Raw genomic sequence first — 26,486 nt, 5'->3', positions numbered from 1 at the left:
TTGCCCTGTGCTCCACAAAGCACCAGGCCTGCAGATGAATGAATCCTGGTGTGAGGACCCTAGCGCCTTTCCCTGAACCCATAACACACGTCAGGGCTTATAGCAGCAAAGGAAGGTCTTTATTCAGGGGGCATGGGCCTTGGGCTGGCAGTTGGGGGTACGGCGGTGCTATTTCGGTAGGTACCCAGCAGGATGGCATTGATATGCTCCAGTGTCTGGTTGCTGAAGACCATATTGAGGTGCTGTATCCCAGGCAGAGGCAGCAGGTGCACAGGCTGCTGTTGGCGGCCCTGCCAGTGGGCACAGAGCTCGGTGCTGCGCGTGGCCACGGTGTCATCCCCGTCCTCATAGAGCACACCCACAGGGTCCGTGTAGGGGAAGCCATGGTCAAAGATGTAGGTGCTGGGTGTGGGCAGGCCCACGCCATACAGACAGTATACTTCTACTCCAGGTGCTGGGAGCCCTGCCAGCAGGTCACGTGACTGTAACCACATGTACCAGCCTTCCTCAAAGTGCAGGTCTGTAAAGAAGCGCTGCAAGTCACGGCTTGTGTAGTTGAAGGTGGGGGTGGAAATGAACACGTGGTCCTCGGGCCATGCCTGGCTGGAAGGAAACATCCAGGGGGACGCTGTTGTCATGCGCTGCTCCTCTTTCAGCTTGATGCTGGACATGATTGGGATGCCCTGGTTGTCACCTGTGGACACAGAGCAAGGTGGGGCAGGGAGCCAGTCCTGGCTACCCCCGGCCCACAACTTGCTCCCCAGCCCAAGCTCAGCTGGATGCTCAACCTTGTCTTGCCCACGCCAAACATCGACTCCAAGTCATGGACTAGAACCGGCCTGGCATTCAGGAGGAGCTCCGTGTGTACTTGTTAAGTGAGAAGCCCTAGTGGCACCTCTGTGAGGCAGAGCTGTAGAGCTTCAACAGGAGGGCAGGGAGGGGTTTCCTGCGTGTGTGAACAGTGGGGGATGGTGCTGGCAGTTCTCTCTCAGGCAAGTTGTCTGTTGGCCCCTGTGGCCTGTGCTGCACAGGGCTCAGAGCTGTGTTCTGGGAAGAATGAAATGAGACCAATCTCTGTTTGACACTCATTGATATAGTCTGGGGAGTGTTTCCTTCACTTAAGCTCCTAGGGGTAAGGCCATGTCTGGCTGTGCTCAGAATACAGTGGGTGCTCCGCAGGTGGTAGCTATGCCACTCCTTGGGGAAGGGCAGGAGGGGCTCCCGGGGTCTGGCCCTGGCTTAGGGCAGATCCCTGGGCAAAGGGGCTCCTGGGAGCAGAAGGCAGCCGAAAGCTGAGTGGGTAGGACCTGAGGCCACAAGGAACAGACCTCAGCAATGAGTCAGATTGCTGGGGTTAACTTCCTCTTTGTTTACTTCCCCTTTGTCATCGCTGAGACACTGTCAGGAGACACTCTAATGGTCCAGGCCAGGCTCACTGCTCTCAGAGGGCCAATGAAAGGGGCTGTGCCCCAGAGGTGGTAGACAACACCCCCAGCCTGGCATTGCGAGAAGAAACAGGAGTGAGGGAAGGCCCACAGTCAGCTTCATTCCACCCCCCACCCCTCCCCATGGGACACAAGTGATCAGAGGCCCTCTCACCTGAGGCCAAGATTATCATGGGCTTGATGGAGCCACCCCAGGGAGCCCCAAGAGAGATGAAACCATCGATGAAGCGGTCCTTCCAGGCCTGGGGCTGGCGCAGTAAGAAATAGAGCAAGTGCAGGCAGCCGAGGCTGTGCCCAATGAGGAAGACAGGCCTTCTGTAGGTAGCGTGCATTTCCTCCACTAGCCCAGCAAGCTTCAGGTAGTACTCCTCCTGCTGGCCTGCAGGGGGGTGGATGGGTCAGCACAGCTGGGATTAGGGGCCACCTGCCCTGCCTCAAGCCCCCTATGCACAGAGATACTCACTGGGCTCCAGCCGCCAGTCGTAGGGGGCGGCCCGCACCGTCTCATCCCGCACATACCCATTGTTGACCAAGTTCTGAACCAGTGTGTGCATGTAACCTGTGGGCGAGGCAGCGGCACTGGGGGTTCTGGCCGTGGCTCCTGTAAGCCCACCAAGCCTAGAGCCCCACACTTTCCTGCAACACACACACCTGCCAACTTGCTGTTGTCCAGATACTCAACAGAGTAGGTCTTGCCAAAGCCGGGAACACGGATCTGTACACCGGGAGCATTGGATACTCGCCCAGAGCTGCGGTTGTAGACAACCCTGGGGGCAGTGGGACAGTCAGCGAAGCGGCAACCAAGGAGCAGGGTGGGGGGCTAGGCCAGAGGGGATGGCACGAACCTGGTGTTATCGATCCAGCAGTCTACCCCAACGGGTAGGAACATATTGAGATCCAGCCAGATGGTGAAAAAGTCATCTGTCTTGCGGTAGCACATCCAGTTCACCACGTTTGGTTTATCCAGCTTGGCTTCCAGCTGATTCCCCAGGCAGCCAGGCACTGCGGGCACCAGCCTTCACTCTGGATCCCTCCCATTTCCCTGCAGTGGACCCCACCCGGGTCTCACCTCCCCGACACTGCAGTGACCAGCCCCGCCCCTTCATCTCCCACACCCTCCACCCCCAGGGACGAAGGACAAGATCCTCTCTTTCTGATCACATCCCCCGCCCCGTCCCCCCAAAGCCCAGGCTCCCCTCAGTCAGGGAGGGTACAGGGGCCAAGGCCACTGACCCCTGCCCCCACCAAGCAAACATCTAGCGTGGCTCTCCATCACTGCCAAAGTCCAAGGGGAGAACAAATAGTACGAGGGAGTGGGGCCGGGCCTAGGAGCAGGGGCAGGACCTGATGAGCCTCTCCTGCTCTCCTGGGCTGGGCACCTTGTCCTTGCCGGGTTGGGGGCTGAGGAAGGAGTGGTGGGGCTTGGACCAGGGTCCGGTGACTACAGCTGACCACAGCTTGTAATGCCCCAGCCAAGCCCTCAGGCACACCCACCCTCTACTCCACCCACCTCGGGGAGACAACTCCAAGAACAGTGTAGTGCGAGAAGGGGTTGATTTCTCTGCAGGACAAGCCTTTGGCCCCTCCAGACGCTGAGGCAGGGATCAGGGCTAATGCAAGGGCAGAAGGGCCTCGGCAGGCTCTGCTACCAGGGGCTGGGGCCCAGGTTCCCCAAGGTCTGCCCTGGTATATCAGGGGCCTGGTGGGGGCTTACCGAGGATGACAGGCCGTGTGTGGTTACTGAGCTCAGCCTTGGGCGTGGTGTGCGGGGGGAAGAGCACATTGAAGAGCCAGAAGGGGGCGGCGGGGGGGAGCAGCAGCCCCAGCAGCAGCAAGACCCACTGCCGCGGGGAGCCGGGCGGCCCCATTCCAGCCCTCGTGCCTAGTGCCCAGTGAAGCAGTCCTGGGCTGGCCTTATCTGGAGTGGGGGTGGGAGGGGCCCCAGGGTCAGTGGGAGGGACAGCCTGGCCAATGGGGGTGGCCAGAGATTGCCGGAAAGGGGCACAGCCTCAGGGAGCCGGCTCTGGGCCTGGGTTCAGTTCCGCCTTCTTCCCTTGGTGCCAGGGGAAACAGAGCCGGGGCAGCGGGAGGCCCAGAAGTACACAATGTTTTATTGAAAAAAGTCAGGCTTCAGCTGGCTGGTTCCATTCAGCTCGGCTTGGTGGGAGTCCCTGCCCACAGTAGCCTGAGTCAGATCTTCCTGCAGGCCGGCTGGGCCAGACCCCTCCCTGGTCGCCCTTCCCCTCCTCTCTGATGGTGACATTCGAACAATAAATATGCAATAAATAGCGCTCCTGGGCCAGCTGCCTTCAAACCCCACATCAGCCCCCACCAGTCTTCTGAGTCAGGACAGGCGTCCTGGGGTGCTGGACAGGAAGTCCCCAAACCTCTCAGGGTCTTGCAGGACCTCGGATCCACCTCCATTGCCAGGTCTGGGCCCAGTCTCCAAGGAGACCTAGCAAAGCTGGGTCCAGGGCAGGGCTGGGCAAAGCAGGGCTGGCGGGCGGGTGCTGGGAGGGGGCTGTTTGTTACCCTGGACACCTCCACTCTAGGCCACAAGTCTGTATTGGGCTCAGGAGTAGATGGTGATGACTTCACGGCCACCACCACGGACCAACAGCACCCGTTCGAGGCCCTCAGTCAGCACCTCCAGGAACTCCATGTCTGTAGGGCATCAGGTCAAGGAGGCAGCACCCAGGGAAGCACCAAGGGGCACCCAGGGAAGTTTGGCCCGTCGGTCAGAGCTGGGTGCCCTGGCACCCCCTAGGGCACCCAGGGAGAGGAGCTCCTGGCCTGACCTCACACACTGTCCACCTCCCCACTGCCCGCCTCTTTACAAAGGGATACAGTTCTCATCGCCCTCGCTGTTCTTGGGTGGGCCGGGCATGTTCAGTAGGACCAGGCGGGCGTCATGGGAGCGTGTGACAATGACTTCATTGAGCTTCACAGCCGTGTGCATGCGCCGCACATTGGATTGGTCCCTGCAGATAATGCAGCTGATCATGGGTCCCGCCCCTGGCCCACCCACAGGGCTTGTCTGCCCCCATCCCACCTCCAACCCCAGACCCTAATGTGGCTGGGTCCATTTCTGCTGCACTCACGGCTTAATATGTACCAGCTCCCGGAAGTTGTCGGGGGCATGGCTGGGGTCCCAGGGCTCCGCTGCCATATATTTGTCCCGTGTCCATGTCATCTGGATCTTGTCAGTCCCAGCTGCAGACTCTTCCTCCTCGTCTGAGTACAGGCTCTCCAGCCGCAGGGCTGAGTGCCGGTCCTTGACCAGCTGGGCCTGAGGACAATCAGAGGAAGTCGCCTCAGTGCCATGGGAAAGGGTGGGCCTGGCTGGCCCAGCATGATCACCCAGCCTTAGGGAAATGGGTGGGGCTGGGGTGAATCATTCTGATGCTCCCAGCTGATGGCGTCTCCCAAGGCCTGACCCTGCCCTGGACTGAGAAGGCCACTGACCTCTCGCTCCCGCTCAGTCTTGGTCAGCCTCATCTGCCGCAGCATCTGGGAGCGCTGCTCCATCATCAGTGTCCGCTCGTAGGTATATGCGGAGATGTCGCTGTTATGCTGGGGAGAGGGTGAGCCGTGAGGACCGCGCTACGTGGGGCAGGGTACCAGGGCTATGTCGGGCAGGTGGCTTACCATCTCCACCACTTCCACCTCTGCCTCGAGGCGCAGGTGGTACAGGAAGACAGCCAGATCCTTCTTCATCTGGATGCTGTTGTCATCCATCTGGGCCACCGTGAAGATGCGCATCCGGCACTTCCTCCAGACCTGTGGCAACAGAAGGTGGTGGTTCAATCACACCCCACCCCTCCAAGGGCCCAGCCCCTCACACCGGGGACCAACCGCCTGGCCCACCTTGTGCTGGCGTAACAGGAAGGGCAAGAGCATGAGCATGCCACCATCGTGGACAATCCACCACACATCGATGTGGCCCTCCAGGTAGCGCTCGTGGTTGCTGGGGTAGAAGGCGATGTTCTTGGGCACGAGCAGGGCCAGATGGGCAGCCGTGGTGCAGCGCACGGTGTCTGGGGAGGAGGGGCACTACTGATCATCAGCCTGTGACCCTCTGGCCTCTGTCCCCACTTGACCCCTGCCCCTGTCCTATGTGGTCGAGCCCAGGCCCTGACCCTCACGCACCAATAAAGGTCTTCCAGGCACGTGGGTCCTCACTCTGTCGCCAGCCGTAGGGCCAGCCCAGCACCACGGAGTTATGCCTCATGCCACCCAGGCCGCAAGACTGGATGAGGTGGGCCAGCCCCTCACGCACCTTGCTGGCCACCACCACCTGGCAGAAGCCCTTCACCTTCTCAATCTCCATCATGTTCTTGATTGTCTGTGGGGAACATAGCAGGGTCAGAAATCAAGGCCATCAGCGCCCCCTCTGCTGGGCTCCCCACCAAGGCCCCTAGGGTGCAGAGGGTGGGGGTGGGGGAGGAGATGGGGGCAAGCTGCCCACCCAGAGGCCATGTTTTCAAGATGGGACAGTTATAACCCCCTTGCTCCAGCTCTCAGCTGGCAGCAGTGCTGTCCACCTGGCTGGCCAGCACTGGTCCCCTCCCCCGTGCACCAGCTGCAGCCCGGACATCTCTAGTCCAGCTCAGTGTCCTCCCAGCACCGCCCCCTTACAGCAGGCACCTGCTCAGCGGCCTGGGCCTCGCCATAGCTCTCCAAGAAGCTGCCCTGGATGACAGAACCAACAATGGTCAGGCCCTTGCCGGCCTTAAGCTGGGAGGCGAAAGTGAGGAGCCGTGGGTACTTCACATGAAGGTCCTCATCTAGCTTCAGCAGAACCAGCAGCTGAGGCCTGTGGTGGCCAAATGGAGAGGGAGCCTGAGACCAGGGCCAGAGGTTTCCAGGGAGCCCAGCTCCTTCCCCTCTTGGCTCACAGGCCCCTACAGGTAGCAGTGATCCAAGGGCCAAATAAGCAGGATGGTGCCCCTGGCAACTCAGGATAGGGAACACGGGCTAGGGAGGGGGAGCCAGCACCTCTTGACTCTCCCACCCTCACAGTGCCCCCTGAGAACCCGGACTGGGCCCTGCCAGGCCGGGCGTGACTCACCGCCAGTTCTTGGTGTGAGGAGGTCCCTCCTCTAGCCGCAACAGTGCATAGCGGGCAGCACTCAGGGACAGGCCTCGGATCCCGTCGCCCCACTCCTTCTCAGCCCTGCAGAGGCCCCCACAAGCTGGTGAGCCCCTGGTCCCACCCAGGGGTTGTGTCCGTGTGCAGGTGAGATGAAGGGGCCAGGCCCGGGTCACAGTCCCCCAGCCCCAGCACCACGGTGGCTAACAAAGGATGGCTCAGCTCCCCGCAACCCAACAAAGAGTGGCCCAATGGTCCCGAGCAGGCGGCAGCCCTCACTCACCCTTGGTACTCAATGTACTTGTAGATCATGCCGGCAATGAGCATGGCGACCAGGGCATAGTACCAGGAGGAGACAAACATAAGAGCCAGGCAGAGGCTCATGCCCAGAAAGGACAGCGCCCTGGGCCAGAGAGTGGGAAAGGGCCAGAATCAGGGAGAGACCAAGAGGGCCCCAGGCCCAGACCCCCAATCTCTCACCAACAGCAACTGCTGCCCAGAAAATTCAGACTCCATCCAGAATGGGGCTCCTGGCTTCCCCAATAGCTCTTGTGTCAGAGGACCTGGCTCAGGGGCCCAGCTGGCACTTACCAGTGATAGTACTTGAACCGAGGCCGCCAGTTGGGGGTCCTCAGGAGCGTCTGCACAGCACAGGCCAGGTTCACAAACAGGTAACACATCAGGAAGAACCTGCAGCACAGGGAGTGGCTGGTACAGAGCGGCCTCCTTGGCAGCCAGGTACCTGATGTCCCTGCCCTTCCAGGCTGGGCCTGGATGAGGAACCAGGACATGTCATGGCCTTGCCCTACACGGGCTCAGGCAGGTCTCTCAGCCTCACCACGCCCAGTCCCACAGCCCGATGCAGATGGGACACTGCAGCAGTGTCTGCAGAACCAGGTCTTAGAGGATGGGCAAGTGTTCGCAGGCAGAGGAGGGGAGGGGGCTGAAGGCAGGGGGAACAGCTGTGGGAGAGGATGGTGTCAAGGAGGGCTCAGCGTCTGGAGACGGCTAGACAACAGTCAGGCCTCTGGCCTGGGTGACCAGTTGGATGAGGGGCTGTCATGAATGTGGGGAGAGTGGGTCGGGGAAGACAACAAGGGCCATTTTGAATCACTGAATTAGAGACACTTGAGGGACACTGCGGTGGGTGTGGGAGACTGGGACGGGGGAGGCCTACCGCATGAGCCCTCCAGGAATGAGAGCCGAGGGGCAGAGGGCTGAGTGGAGGGGACGCCAACCTCCACCCTCAGCTGGTACGAGAGGAAGGACAGACAAGAAGGCAGCAGGGCTTACGAAAGAGGGCGTGCCAGGGGGCAGGGACTCCCACGAGGTGTCCCATTAGGGCTGCCAGGAGGAGCCACGTGATAAAGGCTGAGATACATCCTCTGGCTTGGGCAGTAAGGGGCCACCACCAGAGACAACTGTGGCAAGAACAGTTTCAGGTGTGCGCTGACGTGTGGGTGGAGCTGGGCAGTAATGGGCGGAGGTGTGCTGGGGGGAACAACAGAGCACTGACTCCAGCAGGCCTGGCTGGGGCTGGGGGGCGGCTACTTCGGGGGGAAGGGGGTCACTCTCAGTCTCAGGCTGAGTGGGGCAGTGAAGGCTGGCTCAGTCATAACTGAACAAGCAAAAGGAGCACCGGCAGTGGAGCAAGATGTGTGAGGAGAGGTGGAGTGGGCCCCAACCCTGGCAGAGGTGAACACAGCAAGGACACGAGCCCTGCCGCCAGGACCCCTGGAAATTGCCGCGTGCTCACCACCTCCTGCAGGGCACTGGCAGATTCAGATGCCCAGCATTCCAGAACTTCAAAAGCAAACAACTTTGAAAACAGATGGATGGGGTAGTGGTGGCCTCATCAAGGTGCTAGAGACCAGTGCTTGCCCTGACGCTGCTCTGGGGGTCTCCCACAGAGGCACATGGGACCTACTGGTCTCTTTAAAATTTCTGAGTAAGTGCCAGGCTCGCTCCAGAAGGCAGAAGTGGCTGAGCTCTGCCAGGCAAACATCCCCCGATACAGCCTGACACATCTCCTTACTGCGCCCTCAACACCAGACAGGGTCACAGAGCTGTTGGGCGGGGCCCCCGGCTGAGGGGTGTTGAGAGTGCAAGGAGCCTTTCCCAAGACCATCCCCCAGCCCTGCCCTGGCCCCCAGCTCACATGGATAGAATGGGGGCCACCATGTCAAGGGAGGCGATGAGGATGCCCAGCTCAGCGATGAGTGCCGTCAGGAGGAGTGCCCATGTTGGTTCGCCATTTGCTTTGCCATGGCCAAAAACCTGCAAGCACCAGGGTCAGAAGTGAAGAAGTTGGTTCCATTGCCCCCATTCCACACCTAAGGCCACAAGTCACAGCCTGGCCTTCATCATGAAGTCCCTCTGGGGCTCAGGTCACACCCATGCCTATCCTGATAGGTACAAGTTCCTCTGCCCTCCACTTCCTCAGGCCTCTCTGCTGTGGATGAGCCACAGAGAGGCCTTGAGGATTCTGGGCCCAAGCAGCTCTACCAACAGCAGGGCAGGGCCAGGGCCAGGGCCAGGGCAGCTCTCAGCAACTCTCCATGGACAGCTGCATGGCCCTGGCCCCCAGCAGGATAAAACGCACCCATACTTACCTCCTACCTCTCTCCCCCCGCCAGTGTGAGGGGCCAGGAGCACCCAGGCGGTGGGGGAGTGCAGAAGGCTCACCCGGAGGAAGGGGATGATGTTGTCCTTGGCGATGGCCTGCAACAGGCGTGGTGCCCCAGTGAGGCTCTGTAGGCCGGCGCCGCAGGTTGAGAAGAAGGAACCGATGACGATGACCCAGGGCGAAGGCCAGGCTAACGTGCCCACCACCAGGTTCCTGCTGACGCCATCGCCGTACCTGCAGGGGCCGGGCTCAGGCCATGCTCCATGCAAGGAGCCCCCCAAACCCTGGGTGGGGTCGCCCAGAGTGAGGGTTGGCAGGGGTCAGGAAGGATGGCTATGGTGGACAGAGCTCTGACCCCTCAGCAGAGGCCAGGCCACCAGCCCCTATCCTTTCCCCTTAGCCCAGCCCCGATCTGATGTCACCCTCCTCTCAGAAGCAAAAGTTCTGCTGGGGCCTGACCCACCACTGGCAACCAGCAGCCTGAGGACATGTGTGGAACCACGTGTGCAAGGGGGGCCTGTGTCAGGGCAGCAAAAGTTGAGCCCAGTGCCACGGGGAGGGGCCCAGATCACTCACTTGTCCCGGAGGACCACACCCTCGATGCAGGCGCCAAAGAGAACCACGCTGCTGAAGTCTGTGGCTGCGTCAAGGAAAGCTCGGCCTCCGCTGCCACTGCCGTCCCCGTGCATCCCCGCACAGCGCCCAAGGGTCCCTCGCCCAAGCCTTAGCTGGCAGACTCAGCTGGGACACCTGCAGCTGCAGGTTTCATGTTGTGTACACACCCCTTGAGTGTGCGCGCGTGTGTGTGAGGGGTGAGGAACACATGCACGCATAGGGAGTGTGTCTGCGCGTGCCAGCTGGTGACTTATACACAGGCAAGTGCCTCCTGTCCCCCTTCCCCACCCACCCCAGGCCTGGGAAAGGATACACACAAGGGAGGTTGTAACAATGGCCAGAATGGTCCCCACTGGGATGGACTTCTGAGCATCTCGGAGGTCCCCGGAGCGGTTTGAGCCAGCCATAATGCCTCCAAAAACAAGGAAACTCCCTCAGGGGCTCCCCGGGAGTGGGGGCAGGGCAGGGTGGGTGGGCAAGAGGGCTCACCCGTTACGGAGGGGAAGAAGATGCCGACCAGCACGGTGAAGGACGTGGCGATGTCGGCCACCACGTACAGGGGCAGGCTCTCCTTCAGGCCAAGGGCGTCTGTGGAGGGCAGCCCGTGCTTCTCCACGACCTCACCCTTCTCCAGGTAGGCGCTCCACAGGTTTTCTGTGGGGGCAGCAGCATCACCACTGCAGCCCCACCTACTTCCCAGGGAAGTTTGGGGCAGCCCAGCCAGAGGCTGCAGATGTAAGAGGTTCTCGGGGTTCAGGGGGGTGACTTCAGCCGAATGGCTATGGTGTCAGCCACCGGGCTGCTCTGGCCACAGAGAAGGAGCTGTCTGGCTAGAAGTCTGAAAGGCGAAGGTGGCTGAGCCACCATCACCTGACACTGCCTGCCTCCTAGACAGAGGCCCTTTATGGCTCCTGTGAGAACAATCACAGGCAGGGTCAGGGGCTGGTGGCTGGGGAGAAATGGGCTGCCAGAACTTTCTCGGGGTTGTTGCAGGCCTGGGACACTGGCCAAACAGGCTCCGTTCACCCGAAACCCAGCTGCCAGGAGCCAGGCTGAGAGGACATGGCTGAGCTGGGAAGGCAGCCAGAACTGCCTCCCATTCCTGAGCTGGCCACACAAGGACGGCTCTGTGCTAATCCGTCCTTCCGTGCTCATTCCCTACCTCCTGCTCAGTGTGGGGGGCAGGAGCAGGACAGGAGGGAGGACGCACCCTGGAGCACGCCAGCAGCTGCACCAGGGATGCCAGGGATCTCAGTCACATTGTTGAGCAGAAAGTAGGGGTCGCAGGAGTCTGCGGTGAGGTTGGGGCTGTGGCAGAAGAGGCTCCAGAGCCGAGTGGCCACGGTCTCGTTGTCCACCAAGGCCGTCTTGGCACAGACATCAAACTGGTCCCGGGACAGGGTCCTATTGCCCAGCATACATACTCTGTGGGGGTGGTGGGGGGACAGAAGCATCAGCACCTGCTCAGCCGGAGACCCCAACCTGCTCCCACCCTGCAGCCTCTACAACTCAAGGCATCAAAGGCCATCCACGTGGGAAGGATGTCAGTGCAATGCCTGGATGTATTCCCAGGTTACTTACGGAAACACGGGAGGGTCAAAAATAGACTTGATGCCCCCAGCATAGATGGAGAGGATGGAGATGATCACACAGGCCAGGAAGAGTGAGGCAAATTTGTTCACATACTTGACACCAACAAACACCACCAGGGTCATGAAGGTCAGAAAAATGGTCCCATACACCCTCATGTTGTTCAAAGTGGCACTCGACATGTCATGAGTGCCTGTTGGGTAAAAAATGGCGGCTGGTGGGGCAATGTAGGTCTGAAACAAGAAGACAGATAGAGGAGGTTGAATCTTCCTATGTGGAGAGTCAAGCCCTACATTTTGGTTTTCTTTTTAAGAGTATCTAGAGGGGAGTTCCCTGGTGGTCCAATGGTTAGGACTCAGCGCTTTCACTGCCACGGCCCAGGTTCAATCCCTGGTTGGGGAACTAAGGCCCTATAAGCTGCACGGCCAAAAAAAAAACAAAAACAAAAAAGAGTATTCAGAAAAAGCCAGTCACAAAAGAGCATATATCGTATGAGTCCATTTATATGACAAGTCCAGAATAGGTAAACCTGATTAAATCTTTATCTATCTATCTATCTATCTGGCTGCGCCGGGTCTTAGGTGCAGCACGTGGGATCTTTGTTGCTGCGTGCGGGATCTTCATTGCGGCATGCAGGATCTTTTAGTTGCAGCATGCGGGATCTAGTTCCTGACCGGGGATCGAACCCGGGCCCCCTGCATGGGGAGCACGGAGTCTTAACCACTAGACCACCAGGGAAGTCCCTGATTATATCTTATTGAAGACAGAAAGAAGATTAATGGGTGCCTAGGGCTGGGGGGAATGGAGAGTGATCACTAATGACCATGGGGTTTCTTCTTGGGGTGATGAAAATGTTCGAAAATTGACTGTGGTGATAGTTGCACAACTTTATGAATATACTAAAAACCATCCAATTGTATACTTTAAATGGGTAGTGAATTGTACAGTATGTGAATTATCTCTTAATAAAGCCATTATTGGCTTCCGTGGTGGCGCAGTGGTTAAGAATCCGCCTGCCAATGCAGGGGACACGGGTTTGAGCCCTGGTCCGGGAAGATCCCACATGCCGTGGAGCAACTAAGCCCGTGCGCCACAACTACTGAGCCTGCACTCTAGAGCCTGAGCTCCGCAACAAGAGAAGCCACCACAATGAGCAGCCCACACACCGCTACAAAGAGTAGCCCCCGCTCTCAGCAACTAGAGAAAACCCGCGTGCAGCAGCAAAGACCCAATGCAGCCAAAAATTAAATAAATGAATAAATAAATAAATTTATAAAAAGAAAAAGAAAAACAAACAACAAAACCCCCAGAATATCCAGGAACAGTCTCCACGCAACAGACAGGGGACCTGGAGGTGGGAATAGACAGGCAGTTCCTCTATGCCCAGGGGTGGGCACTTTTTACCCTGTGCTCCCCACTGCTCCTCCCCCTCTTCTCCCACCACAAGGGCAGTTCAGTGGGAAGCGGGAAACTGAGTCAGAGCACACATGAGGCCCACAGAGGGGGCACTGACCTCCAAACAGGGTCAGGGTCCTGTGGCTGTTCACCCTGATTTAGGGATGAGGATAAGATGGATCTGAAGGGCTTTATTAGCACAGAGCCCTGGGGGAGACAGAGCTGGCCAGAGCCCACATGAGCCTGGGAGGCAGGCTCTGCATCACCACCAAGATCTGTCATTGAGTTAAATGCAGTAGTTCACAGACCACCTGCCATGGTTGAAATGTTGCCCAAGTGGATGGAACATCCAGGGTCAAGGTGAAGACAGCCAGGCCCCTTCCTTGCCTGGCCCAAACTGGGAAAGGGCTGAAGGGGAGACTGGCTTGAACAAAGATCTTTCTCCCTCGAAGAGGCCTCCCTCATTATAAGCCCTAGACCCTGACCAGAGGTGAAGGGAGCATGAGCCGCCTGGGCCTATGGGAAATGGACTGTTTGGACAAGACCAGAGTTGGCCAGGGCTTAGCTGGACTCACCAGCAGGATCTCAATGGCCCCCAGGATGTACATAGCCGCTGCAAATGTTGTTCCCAGGTAGAAGCACAGGCCAACAGCCCCTCCAAATTCTGGTCCCAGCGAGCGGGAGATCATGAAATAGGAGCCCCCAGCTACAACAGAAAAAGCATACATAGGTCAAGGCTGGTTCTTCTTCAAGGGGGCCACTCCCATGACAACCCTTCACAACCATCCAGAGGGACAGGGACTGCTTTTCCCATTTACGAACGAGCAGAAGGGTTAGAAGACTTGCCCAAGGCGGCGTGGTTAATAAGTGGCCAGGCTGCGGTTGGACCTGATTTCCATTTGACTCCAACACCCAGCACGGGCCAGCGACATGAATACTCTGCTGGGGCAGCTCTAGGTCCGCAGCAAAGCCTAAGCAGCCTACTGTCCCCCAAGTGCCTGCAGTTAGGTCAGTCCCCGCAGCCTCCCCTGGTTGGGTGTGTCCTATCTCAGCACGCCTCACCCCTCCTAAGGGCTATTGTCTGTTAGTCTGACCCTCCAGACCAGGGCAGGAACTGTCTAGCTTTTTGCCCCTAGGGCCGGCCACTGGGTGAGTGTCCACGGCTGACCCTCCTGCCCTGAATCTGTGCTTCCATCAGAGTCTAACACCCCTGGAAAGACTGAGTCAACACTGGACCCCAGGGCCAGTGAGGGTGCAGGGGACAAGAACAATCCCATGCTGCTGGTTGAATCTGCTCCTGATGAAACTTCTCTGGTGAAAAATCTGGGAACAGGGATCAAGAAGCTTTAAAAAGGCTAATCCCTTTCATGCTGTAATCCCACCTCTAGGACCCTCTCCTAAGGAAACTGCCAGGGGCGTGAACAAAGATCAGTGTGCAAGGCTGTTTATGACAATAATGTTTACAGTAGTGAAAAAGTAGAACCCAAGAGTAGGAGAATAATCACATAAATTAGGTAATGTCAATCCTGTTTTAAAAAAACAAATGAACTGTTTCCAGCACTTGAGAAACACACAGACACACACACACACACAGTTTGGGGAAAACAATACATCTCAATACTTTATAAGACCCTAAGACCATGTATTAAAAGGCTAACAGTTATGACCTTAGGATGGTGGGATTATGGGTACTTTTCATTTTCTTTTCTACATTTTTTGCACTTTCAAACCCTCTATGGTAAACATATATTGCCTTTTTTCCCCTATTACTTTTATACTAATGTTAATAAAGCTGTTATTTGAAAAAAATAGAAAAGGATTCAAACACAGAAGCCAACCCGAATAGCCAAATAGCCAAAGTGGAACAGTTCGAGCAAAACAATAAATAATGATGGTACTAAGATTATGAGCCAAAGAATAAAATAAATATCCAGGAGTCCACAGTGATAAAAATACATGGTTGAGTAAGTAAATAAACGGAGTCTCTGAAAACCAAGTCCAATCTCATCATCCCAGCTGAAAACCCTCTGCATTGTCTATCCTGTAATCCACAGGGTGGCCCAGACTCCTTGGCTTGGGCCACCAGGTATGACCCGTCACCTTTCTTTATCAGCCCCAGCCCCCGCTTTTAAAAAAATTACTTTTATCCAAAAAAAAAAAGCCCAAACAAACAAAACACAAAACAACAGCAATCTCAAACTCTGTCAAGCAAGGATGCTCCTAAGTGGTGGCACTGTCATGGAGTCAAGGACTAAGATCCCACCTGGGGGGCAATGAGTGTTCCCGGGCATGTCAAGGTGGATTCTGGGCCCATCCCCCGCTCGGGCCTGAGTGGTGCTCACCCACCTGGAACCACGCCGTTGGTGGCAATGGCGCTCATGGAGATGGCCGTCAGCAAGGTCTGTGGAAAGGAGGGCCTAGGTGAGCAGCTCAGCTGGGTGGGCTCTGGGGGGTGGCCGTGGCCCTGCCCCAGCTGGGATACTCACACAGCAGCAGCAAATGAGCACAATGAGGAGGGCCTGCAGCACACCGGCCGTGCCCACCATCCAGGTCAGCCGCAGGAAGAGGATAACCCCGAAGATATTCTGCAGGCAGGGCAGGTACACCCCCATGAGGGTGCCCATGCTGGGTGCCTATGGAGCAGGACGGGAAGGGGGAGACAGAGCATCAGAGGGGCCCAGATGCTCCATGGAAGGCCAGCCCCTAGTCACTTGACAGTCCCCCGCCCCCAGGGTGTTCTACCAGAGAACAGGTTGCAGAGGGATATTCCAAGTGGAGTCCTGGGGAGTGCAGGGGGTAAGGTGAGAGGATGTCTGTGTTGACTTTCATACATGAAGAAACAGTTTGGGACTGGGAAGGTATAAAACCTGATTCTTTTCAAAACCCCATGTGTGAGCTTTTGAGCCTCACCTCCCCCTCATGGTACTGCCCCCTTCCCTTCCTCTCTTCTTTTATACTTCTGGAAAGTGAGGTCTGTGTCAGATCTCCACCTTCCCACCCAGCATGCCCCATGTCACCCAAGCCAGAGTCTAAGAAGTTGTTCCTGACCCTCCCTCTCTCCAACCCCCCAGTTCAGTCCAGTGGACACTGAGTCCTGCCCAGTCTGCCTCTCAAGCTGCCCTGAGATCAGCCTTCCTTGCCTCAGCCTTAGTCCCTTGAACTTGGGGCACTACATCTGGGGCACCTGGATGGTGCCTTCTTGTGCCTGTCAACCTCTCCACACTCCAGCCCGCTCTGCTGCCAGAGCAGGTCTCTGAAAACCAAGTCCAATCTCATCATCCCTACTAAAACCCCTCTGCATTGTCTATACTGTAATGCATAGTGTGGGCCAGGCTCCTTGGCTTGGGCTACCAGGCCTGCCCCATCCTCTCTGTCAGCCTCAGCCCCTGAAAACATCAGTCCCTCAGAGCCTCTGAACCAGGGCATGTGCTGGGCTCTGCCTGGGAGGGTTACCCCTGCCTCACTGCCTGGCAAATTCCTCTTCAGTTAAACCTTCAGGAGACTTAACTGTTTCCTCTTCCAGGAAGTTCCCCCAGGTTGCCTTAGCTGGAGTTGGTACTTCCTCTTGCATCCCCTCAGCATCTGATATACCCTTCCCTCATAGTGGTCATGGTAACTGTTCACTTGAATGACCATACTGGGTAGACTTGGCTTGTTCACTGTTCTATCATCAGCAGGCCCTGCTGGTACTCAAAAGGTGCTCCTGAGCCCAGTGAACGATGCCTTAGAAGGCCTCTGGGATAACCGGTTGGGAAAATCCTGCATAGAGAATAGAGACTCAGGCTGGAGGGCAGGTAGGGAAGGTCTAACGGGCATATCCAGGCAGGATTTCTCAGCTACCTAAGGGTAGAGTAGGGGCCAAACAAGAGGCCAGGGCAGACGCTGAAGCACAGAATTAGGCATGGTGCCTTCCTTTTTTTTTTTTTTTTAATATTTATTTATTTGGCTGCGCTGGGTCTTAGTTGCGGCATGTGGGCTCTTAATTGCGGGATGCAGGATCTAGTCCCCTGGCCAGGGATCGAACCCTGGCCCCCTGCATTGGGAGCGCAGAGTCTTAACCACTAGACCACCAGGGGAGTCCCATGGGCTGGTGCCTTCTTGAAGAACTGAGCCTCACATGAGAGCAGCCCAGAGTAGTGGGGCCCTGAGAGCTTCCACCAGAACCCCAGCAAAGCCTGCTGCCCTGGAGCTGGGGTGGGAGAAAGAACTCTGGCCACAGGAACTCTTCTCAAGGGTCCAGGCCTGGGGCAGGATCTGTGTTCAGCCTTAAGGACCACAGAAGGGCCTAGAAGGGCCCGAGTAAAAACAAATGGTCCCTCAAACTGTCCTGAACAGTGTAGGTGACGGATACACCTCATCTGGGCTCTGTCTGAGCCCTTCTCAGAGGCCCTGGACCACCCGCTGGATAGTAGCAGCTCCCAGCCCCCCATTTGAGGCTGAGTCACTCTGGGAAAAGGGGAGTGTGGGAAAGGGCAGGGCCGGAAATGCTTTCTGCATCTCCAAATAACCTCTGGCAGCCTCAGAAGGTCACCAGGCCACAGGCGGAGCGGCTGCCACGGAGAGGCTGCCTTGGGTCTTGGTGTGGTATGGTTGGAGGACCGCCCTTCCGGCTTTAAGCTTTCCTTTTCTGAGGCCCCTGCTCAGACCTGCCTGGGTGAGGGCCACAGCTCAGCGGCCCCAGCTCCCTAGCTTCCTACTGACTCTCTGTGGACTTGACCAGGCTCCTGCTTTCTCCATGAAAAAGCCACTGGCGCTGGGACACTCAGCCATCCTCTCACATCTTTAACCTAGGGCCAGGTGAGCTGGCAGGTAAGCTGAGGCTGGACCCCAGCATCCTCACAAGCTCCTCATAAGGCCAAGGGACCATGGCCCTTCACCAACTCAGAATTTCTTCTGACACCTTGTTGAGATGTACACGAGCCTTTCTTAGGGACCTTTTTACTCCCAGCCACGAGCTTCCTGGGCTTGGTCTGAAGGGACAGGGAGGAGGCTTTTACCCAAGGATCCCACCACCCACTGCAGGGCTAAACACAGACAGCCACAGATAGTCAGGGTTCTCTGCTATCTGCAGTTCAGAAAATATCAGCAAAATCACAACCAGCAGGATAGGGTGGGGGTCATGTCTGTGTGACCTCAAGATCTCAGCTGCCCTCTCTCAAGCGTGGGCTAGTTTGCCTCCCAGAAGTGAGGGGTGCATATCAGCCTCTCGCCTTGGCCCACCTCAGTAAGGTCCAAATCTCATGGGCAGGTCTGAGGTTGGGGATCTGCCTTATTTCAACCAAGAGCTCCTCCTGACTGTGCTGACCTCCAGCAAGAATACTACAGCTAGTGCCAGACTCAAGCTCCTTCCAAATCACAGCTTCTTCCCAAACCTCAGGGAGTCAGTAGACACGGAGGGAACGTTCTTTGCCTCCAAACTGAAAACGGAGGGGGGAAAAATACCCAGCATTCAGTTAAACTGAGCCCTGTCACACAGGGGAGCTGAGCAAAGATGTGCAAAGTCATCCCGAAGAGAGGACGGCTGGAGGGCCAGAGGCCTGGATAGCGACTAGGGATGGGACCAGGAGAGGGATAGGGAAGCCCCAAGAGGCATGCTCCTATCACCCCCAACCCTGGCGCTCAAGGAACCCAGGGGCTGTCGGAGGGGTCTGCCAGTGGAGCCAACACAGTGAGAAGCAGAAGGGTTTAGTCAACTGCTCTAGGTCACATAGCCCAGAGGGACAACCAGGTTCCTGGATCCAAAGGTAATATCCTTATCCATCCTGATGGGATGCCAGTGATCTGGCATTCTACATAGTCACATACCTCACAGTAAGCCCACAAGTCTCCCAGCATTATGCATTGACCTTGTTTAGCTTAGTCACCTTAGGCAAGTTACTTAATACCCCAACACTCAAGCTTCCTCATCTGTAAAATGGGGATGATAATAGCACCTGTCTCACAGCTCTGTTGTGAAGATGACACACAAGAACCCAAGCCCACTGCTTAGAATGATGCCTCACACACAGAGAGGCCTAAGTAATGTCACGTTCCACTGTTATTTTTGAGGGCCTCCCTGATCCTATGCCCTGACGGCCACCTCCTTGGCCCACCCCTTGAAGCCTCCTTGAGCCCAAAGCACTCAGTGCCCATCCTCCATGCTCACCAAACCTGGCACCTACTTCCCCCAGGATTCTCATAACTATGTGGGGAAACTGCCAACTCCATGGCGTTGAATCTGTCTTCCTAGGAGTGGCCTCTCTGCTGCCCCTGACCAGCTCACCTTGGCTGCTCTCCGGCGGGTGCCCTCTCCACTCTCAGCCTCCTCATGCTCCTTGGCGCCCTGTGTGAGGTTGGTGTAGCTGACGAGCTTGCCCAGAAGAGATGATACCTTTGGGCGGATGTCCAGCTCTTCCTGTAAACAGAGCCACAGGGCAATCTGGCAACTGGCACCAGGCTACCTGTGTGTAGCCAGCAGCCTGGCCTCTGGCCCCTTGCCAAGCCCTGAGGCAGGCCTGGGCTCTTGCCTGGGGAAGCCCAAGCCAGCCCACTGGGCAGGTGTGGGTGCCACACCCCAGCACTCACTTCTCTCTGTCCCACCTTGGCTACAATCACTACCAGCCCATTTGCAAAACTACCTGCCTTGGGGGGAAAGGGCAGGACAGGGCACGGCTGGCAGACAGGCGAATGGCAGGCTTCAGTCTGCCTGTTCGGCCTGGCCACCTCCCAGCTGTGAGTAGGCCTCTGGGACTCATATCTGCCCTCAACAAAAAAGCCACCCTAGTCACCCCAGGGAACCAAGGAAGTCAAAAGAGGTGTGGGACAAGTGAAGTCTCTCTTATCTGCCCAAACCCTGATTGTTCTGGATGGCCTTCTCCACCAGGCCTCACACCCCGTGAGTAACCCCCCTCAATCCCCAAGGTGGGATCCTGGACCCCTAGCCCATCTGCAGGTGGGGCCAGGTCAAGAGGCCTCCCAGGGCTCCAGCTCCCACGCAGCACCTAGCACAGCTTCCCCAGCACTGTGCCTCCGCCTGCCTGTGGCCCACATTTAGTCTTTCCCTGTCTATCAGCTCCCTTCTGACCCTACACACAAGGAGAAACTGGTTTGGAGTAAGAAGTGAAGATGCAGGTCTTTGCAGGTATATGGAGATTGAAGAGCCTATGAGACTTCCATGGGGCAGCTGAATGTGTGGGTCAGAATTTAGGGGCCTAAACCATGACTTCAATCCAGATACAACTTCTGAGCTTGAGTCTGAAAATGAAAAAATTCAAGTTCAAAGGCACAAAATTGGGAATGTTTCCAAAGAGACGTCCACTGAGGCTGCAGATATGGCTAGAGGGGGCAGATCTGGTGAGAAGGACCAGGGCTCAGTAAACTTGATGGGGACAGCGTTGGAGGAGTCAACCAGGAAGGCCAGGGAAGAGTTCACAGGAGAGGGAAGAATCATGGACTATGAGAAGTCCTAGAAGTGAAGGGGACAAAGGAAATCCTGAGGTAAGAAATACTGAGAGGTGGTGACCTTGCTGAGGGGCTGCATGGAAGTCAAAGGTGAACACCCCTGGAGGTGGTAATGGGGTACAGTGGCCTCTGGGAAAGCAGTTTCAGTTCAAAGGGCCGAGGGAACCACAGCCTGGCTGCCAAGGGAGCGAGACAGACAAGGGGAGACTGGAGGAGAAGCCGAGACATAAGGAGGCACAACATCCAGCCTATCTGCTTAGCTAAAGCTTGGGTCCTGACAGGTCCCTGCCCGCCCACCTCCTTGCCACACCTGTGGCCCAGAATGGCTCCTCAGCTACCTCAAACAGTGCCAGGTTCCTGTCATGGTAGTCACTTCCTCTGGAAGCTTCCATGGGACAAAGAAAAGGGCTGCTCTCTTTGTGGTTGCCATGTCCTGTGGAGAGAGAGGAACAGAATCCCAGTCAGGGGCTGCCTACTGAACCCCCAGCATGCACTCCTCCCCAGCAGGCGTGCCGTCACCTCTGTGGAGCACTCTGTGGGCCAGTGTTACCATGCTGGGCCTGTTTCCCCATCATACCCTGCCAGCCTCCTTGAAAGGGCCAGAATTGGCAGTGGCCAATGATCAAAACCCAGCACGCAGGGCTTCCCTGGTGGTGCAGTGGTTAAGAATCCGCCTGCCAACGCAGGGGACACGGGTTCAAGCCCTGGTCCGGGAAGATCCCACAGGCCGCGGAGCAACTAGGCCCGTGTGCCACAGCTACTGAGCCTGCGCTCTAGAGCCCGTGCGCCACAACTACTGAGCCTGCGTGCCACAACTACTGAAGCCCGTGTGCCTAGAGCCTGTGCTTCGCAACAAGAGAAGCTACTGCAATGAGAAGACCGCGCACCGCAGCGAAGAGTAGCCCCTGCCCGCCTCAACTAGAGAAAAACCCACGCGCGGCAATGAAGACCCAACTCAGCCAAAAATAAAATAAATTAAAAAAAGAAAAAAGAAAAAAAAACAGCATGTACACTCATCTAGCAGAGGGCACAGGTGTGAAGGGCCCAGACAGCACGTGTTAACACCAAGGGGCAGAGTCAGCTGCAGGAGGGCGTGGCCCAGTCATGGCCCACCTTCAGACCACCCCTGAGACACACACTCCCACTTTCCAGCCCTTCGGGAATATCCAGTGTGCCGGATGCCCAGGGCTCAGTGTCTTCAGGGCTCCCCCCAGGTGCTGCCCTCCAGACAGATGAAGCCACACAGGGCTCCTTCTGCCGCCATGGCCAGCCAGCCACCTCCTAGCCACCCCACCATGCACTGCGCAGCGGTGTCCTTGAGGGCCACCTGAGGCATGCCGGGAGGAGAGGCAAGCAGCAGACTGGCCAGAGAGCGGAAGTGGGTGCTTGAAGCTGTCTAGGGTCATCTGGGAAAGCCCTACAGAAGCCTGACCAGGTGGGTGTGGGACTAAGCAGGACTGTGGGCAGGACCCTCTTGTTGACCTACCTCCCTGTCCCCAGATCGTGGCTGCTTGCTCCAGACTAGGCATGTGGCCAATCCCAGCGTCCACCTACCCCCCAGGCTGGTGAGGCAGTGCCTCAGCACCAAGAAAACCTCACAGAAAGGAGCCAGATGCACCTTTTTTTTATCTGCCTGCCTCAACTCTCAAAGCTCGCCTGCATTTTCTGGCCACCGGCATTCACACTCTTCCCTGTTTTCCAAACTTTGTCCACTGTGAGTCTCAGTGGGTGACATTCCCAGCTTTTCATCAAGCAGGCAGAAGACACCAAGTACTCCTTTTCCAGTCGCTAACAGTAAAACCCCCTTCAGACAGTCTGACAGCTGCAGTGGCAGTGGCTGGAGGCTTCACAGCAAATGGAAAGATGACATCTTGGTTCAAAGAAGCCACACTGGTGTTGGATGGCCATGACTGTGGCAGCAGTGCTGGCCTGGTGTCCAGTGATGGAGGCGGCAACAGAAGTGTCTTCACTGACCCAGCCTAGCGGGGTATTCCAGCCATGCCTGGTTTTGTGAGAGCTACCTGCCAACCTTTTCTGGTCAAATAGCCCACAATCCATTTCTCTTGTTTGCAGCTAAGAATACTGAACGATGATACATCCTCCTCGATCTGATACATCCTCTTGCCATCAGTATGAGACTTAACTTGCCTTCTCTGAGCCAACAATCACTCAGCAGGTGCTGCACTGTGGATTCTTTACTGTCCAAAGAGACTGACAGGGAAAGCATGCTGATGACAATTTCTGGGGCAAAATCAGCTGTTCCCTCCCACAGTATGTAAAAGTGGTACATCGCCTCATCTAGGAACCTGGACTAGCTAAGTAAGCCAAGCAGCTCAGTCCCAGAAGCTACATGTCTGTATGTAGGCCAATGCCAACGGCACAGTGGACAAAGGTAGTGGGAGTTCAGGCCAACCTACAGAACCATGTTAAAGCCTCATGGGGGGACTTTCCTGGTGGCGCAGTGGTTAAGAATCTGCCTGTCAGTGCAGGGGACATGGGTTAGAGCCCTGGTCCAGGAAGATTCCACATGCCATGGAGCAACTAAGCCAATGTGCCACAACTACTGAGCCTGCGTGCCACAACTACTGAAACCCACGTGCCTAGAGCCCATGCTCCGCAACAAGAGAAGCCACCGCAATGAGAAGCCCACTCACTGCAACAAAGAGTAGCCCCCATTCACCACAACTAGAGAAAGCCCACGCGCAGCAACGAAGACCCAACGCAGCCAAAAATAAATAAATAATTAAAAAAAAAAAAAAAGCCTCGTGGGGTCACGTAGCTCCTCAGACACCCTGTGACATTTGCTGTGCCCTTGATGTTTGTTCAGGATCAGGATAAGGAGCCACAACAAAAATCTGAAAACCCAGTAACACTGCCCATTACACTGACAGCCCTTCAGTGAGAAGCCTCTGAAAAGCACTCTTGGATTTTTGTGACAAAAAAATATCTCTCCTGAATAAGTCAGAGGCTTCATTTTGTCAAAAAAAGGCAACTATAAGAGCTCATCTTATTCCCCTTTCTACCTTGGCTGCCAGGAACCTCTAAGCTAAATTTATTTTTTAGATGCAGTCACCATCTACCTCGTCTCAGAGTCCTTGCCTCTTTCCTCTGCATGGTTTTGATCTGACAGTAACAGTCCCTTGGGGAGGCATTTCTGTTGCATATCTCTTCTGATCCTTTTGTGGAAGTAGGTTGAAAGTAAAGTATAAATTATTCTAAACTCCTGCACTGCAGCCTGCCCCACCATTGTTACCTCATCTCTCTGAGGACTGCACTAGTACCCAGAAAACACAGAGCTGAGCACACAGCAGTTCCCCCAAAATGCCTGTGGATGGTCCTCTAAGACCCAGCTGATCCTTGTCCCTCAGCCATGAGTCCAGGGCAGCTCAGAGCCCTTGCAAGGGTTACCTCTAGTCCTCACAGCAACACTCCAGTAGATATCATTTACCCCCTTTTAGTAACAAGGAATGTAAAGCTCAGAGAGATTCAGAGGCAAGGTCACTCAGTGAGAGGGCCAAACTTGGGTCCCAGGATCCACCAGAGCCACGTGGGAGCTGAGTTGTAGGTTCTACTCCTATTTTGGACCTCCACCCATCCCAGGAGGCACCCCAGGGTGCAGTACAAGCCTTTAACTAGAGAAGAGTGTCTGGGGTTTGCAATTTGGCCAGGGTGCGCATACCCAAGGCTCTTGGTGCTCAGTGGCCAGCAGACTAGCTTGGATTCCTGAACCTCCCACTGTGTGACCCAGGGCAACCTGCCTACCCTCTCTGTGTTGCCTTGGTTTCCTTTTCTATGAAGTAGAGCTAGTAACACGTACTCTTCCAACTGCCCAGATGCATCAGAAAAGGGACAATCTGGTGCCAGACACCCAGCAGGGATTCCGTGGAGTTCCCCAAAACCTCATTTAAAGACAGCTCCCATGGGATTGTGGGAACTGGGTGGGTGGGGGGGTTGGTGTCTCAGCAGTGCCTGGATACCTGTACTGCCCTCAGCTATTCCAAAAATTCCAGGGCAGGTCTGGGCATGCCTGCCAGGCCAAAGCCGCTCAGATACCACCTGAGACCCCTGGCGAACCACAGCATGAAGGCTGGGCCTGGGCACTGCCTGTGAGGTACACATATATGCGTGTTCCTGCCGGCAGCTGTGAGTGTACCAGCTGCAAGCAGGGACCCAGGTGACACTCCTGATCCCTCTGCTCACAGGTATCTGCCAGGGGCACCCCTCTAGAGCCTCTTCACCCCCTGCCCACAGGCCACGGTGAGCTGGATGAACAGGCCCATCTAGACCTTTGGAGCAGAGGTATGGGCCTTGAGAGATTCAGACACCAAGCTGGGGGGTCCCCCACCGAGAAGGATCATAACCACTCACCAGGGTGCAGAGTGTCCCCCATACGGCAGACGCAGTCAAGATCTGGCTGAAAGGGAGGAAGAGGAGGAAGAAGCGGGATAGTGGGAGGAGCTGGCCCAGCCTGGAGGGACCTGGCCGGACTCAGCCAATGTGGCTCCAGCTCCCTATAGTCACCCTGTGAGAGGCCAAGGCGGGGCCAGAGGCAGGGCTCCACTCTGCCTACCCACTGGTCCAGGCTGATCTTAGGGATGCAGCCCAGCCCAGCCCAGCCTCTGGGGAGAGCGAGCCTCCAAGGGCTAACAGAGGAGCAGGGGTGGATGCTGGCTCCTGCTCTGGCCACTGGAACAAGGCTAGGGGCAGGTGCCGGCATGGGGCAGGGGTTGAGGTGTGTGTACCCACACAGCTGTCAAGCCTGTTAAATGACCATGATGTCCAGCAGCCTATGCCACTGTCCTGTGCCATCTCCTCACACAGCAGTCGGGTGACACACATATAGCCATCACCCACGTCAGGCATGGATCACCTCAGTCATGTCACCATCACAGAGTCAGATCAAGATCACATCACCTGATACATGCCAACACACATGTTCCCTGCATATCTCCATCATGGTCAGTCACAGACTAAGCATTTGTCATCAGTCACATCACCATCCTCATCATCGATAACCCTGCAGGAAATGGTGGCCCACAAGAAGTGCTATCCTGACCCCATCTTCACTCTGCAGTACCCCACAGCTATACACTTGCACAAGCACAATTACACATGCATATGCTGCTACACATACAGACACATGTTCTCGGCAGTGTTCACACTCCAAGAGTGGGCCCTGCAAGGACAGCCCCATGGGGGGCTCCTGGGGGAGGAGATGGTGAAAGGGTCAAGGGCAGGCACCTAGGAGGGGAGGAGGGGTTTACCTTCAGGCCCAGTTTAACATCTAGGTTAAGAGTTAGGGCTCTGGAGTCTCCAACCCTCGATTTGAATCCCCTAGAGCAAGTTACATAAAGGCTCCATGCCTCAATTCATTTCTTCCTAAGCGTGAGTAACATGACCTGTCCCATGGGGGAAATTAGGAGGATTAAACGAGTTAATTCACTTCAAGTGCCTAGACAAGCCTGGTCCCGTGTGAGTGCTCCACAGATGCCCACTGTACCTACAGATGTAAGCTGGGATCCACGCAAGTGCACTCACAGGCAGTTACACACAGACCCCCTCAGGCAGGCACAGCCTTCTTTCCAGGGCCCGGGAGTGCTGGGAGGGAAGAGGAGAGGGGAGGAGAGAGAGGGTAGTCTTAGGGAAAGAGATGCTGCCGCACAAAAGTGTAGGCAAGACGGGAAGAGGTTAGGGGTGGTTCACAGGAGGTAGGAGGTGAAGGGTCTGGGGTCCGGGCTGCGGTCGTTGCTCCCAGCCGGGAAGGGCCAGAGATGGAGGCTCAGCGCTCTCCGCGCCCCGGGCGGCTCGGCTGGCCCGGCAGGCCTGGCCACGTCTGCAGCCCCCGCCCGCGGCCCGCAAGGGAGGAGCTGGGGCGGGGAGGGAGGCCCGACCGCAACCGCGGGCGCCGGGGGCCCAGGAAAATTGAGTCTGCGCGCGCGGAGTAAGGGACTGCCGGTGGCGACTCAGCCTAAGAAAAGTTGGGCCCGCATCGACGTGTGCGCGCACCGGCCGGCGTCGGTGTGAGAGCGGGCCCAGCGTGGCCAGCTTCCCTGCCCCCGCTCCCGCCAAGGACCCCTCCAGGCGCGTCCTCACCCTCCGAGTTCTCCCGATCGGCGCGCTCCCCGTAGTCCACCCAACTGAGACCCTCGAGGTTGTCATAGTCGCCGCGCCGCGGCCCGTCCACCGGCACCACGGTGAAGTGAGGCATCCTGCGCGCTCGGCCCCGCCGCGCCCGCCGCCCCTGCCGCCCGCCTGACTGTCCCTGCCGCCCTGGGCCGGCGCG

The 26,486-nt window shown here is 56.8% G+C and overlaps 2 protein-coding genes across 3 annotated transcripts; both read right to left on the bottom strand.

Moving 5' to 3' along the window:
• Positions 1-97: 97 nt before the first annotated feature.
• Positions 98-3,386, bottom strand: LCAT (lecithin-cholesterol acyltransferase). The gene is made up of 6 exons (XM_082369935.1): positions 3,160-3,386; positions 2,291-2,447; positions 2,097-2,212; positions 1,909-2,004; positions 1,600-1,824; positions 98-694 (listed from the first exon to the last, which is right to left on the bottom strand). Exons 1-6 carry the CDS (start codon positions 3,311-3,313, stop codon positions 120-122), a joined length of 1,323 nt encoding a protein of 440 aa, XP_082226061.1. The 5' UTR covers positions 3,314-3,386; the 3' UTR covers positions 98-119.
• Positions 3,387-3,535: 149 nt separating this feature from the next.
• On the bottom strand, positions 3,536-26,485 carry SLC12A4 (solute carrier family 12 member 4). Of its 2 annotated transcripts, XM_082369799.1 has the most exons (25): positions 26,297-26,485; positions 24,572-24,617; positions 20,542-20,636; positions 19,026-19,157; positions 15,250-15,396; positions 15,110-15,164; positions 13,339-13,469; positions 11,360-11,601; positions 10,989-11,203; positions 10,268-10,432; positions 10,092-10,190; positions 9,740-9,797; positions 9,223-9,397; positions 8,696-8,814; positions 7,129-7,227; positions 6,821-6,940; positions 6,517-6,621; positions 6,093-6,261; positions 5,595-5,790; positions 5,313-5,482; positions 5,094-5,225; positions 4,911-5,018; positions 4,547-4,734; positions 4,293-4,426; positions 3,536-4,109 (listed from the first exon to the last, which is right to left on the bottom strand). In XM_082369799.1, exons 1-25 carry the CDS (start codon positions 26,360-26,362, stop codon positions 4,018-4,020), a joined length of 3,258 nt encoding a protein of 1,085 aa, XP_082225925.1. In that variant the 5' UTR covers positions 26,363-26,485; the 3' UTR covers positions 3,536-4,017. The 2 variants fall into 2 exon arrangements, with proteins under 2 accessions (XP_082225925.1, XP_082225926.1); XM_082369800.1 differs by lacking the exon at positions 24,572-24,617 and having other exon boundaries at positions 26,297-26,426.
• Between the last annotated feature and the right edge of the window lies 1 nt (position 26,486).

This window comes from Balaenoptera borealis, assembly GCF_965194805.1.
Source record: "Balaenoptera borealis genome assembly, chromosome: 19".
NCBI classification, from domain to species: Eukaryota; Metazoa; Chordata; class Mammalia; order Artiodactyla; family Balaenopteridae; genus Balaenoptera; species Balaenoptera borealis.
Note: the sequence above shows the minus strand (reverse complement) of the source record. Positions and strands in the feature narration are given on the sequence as shown.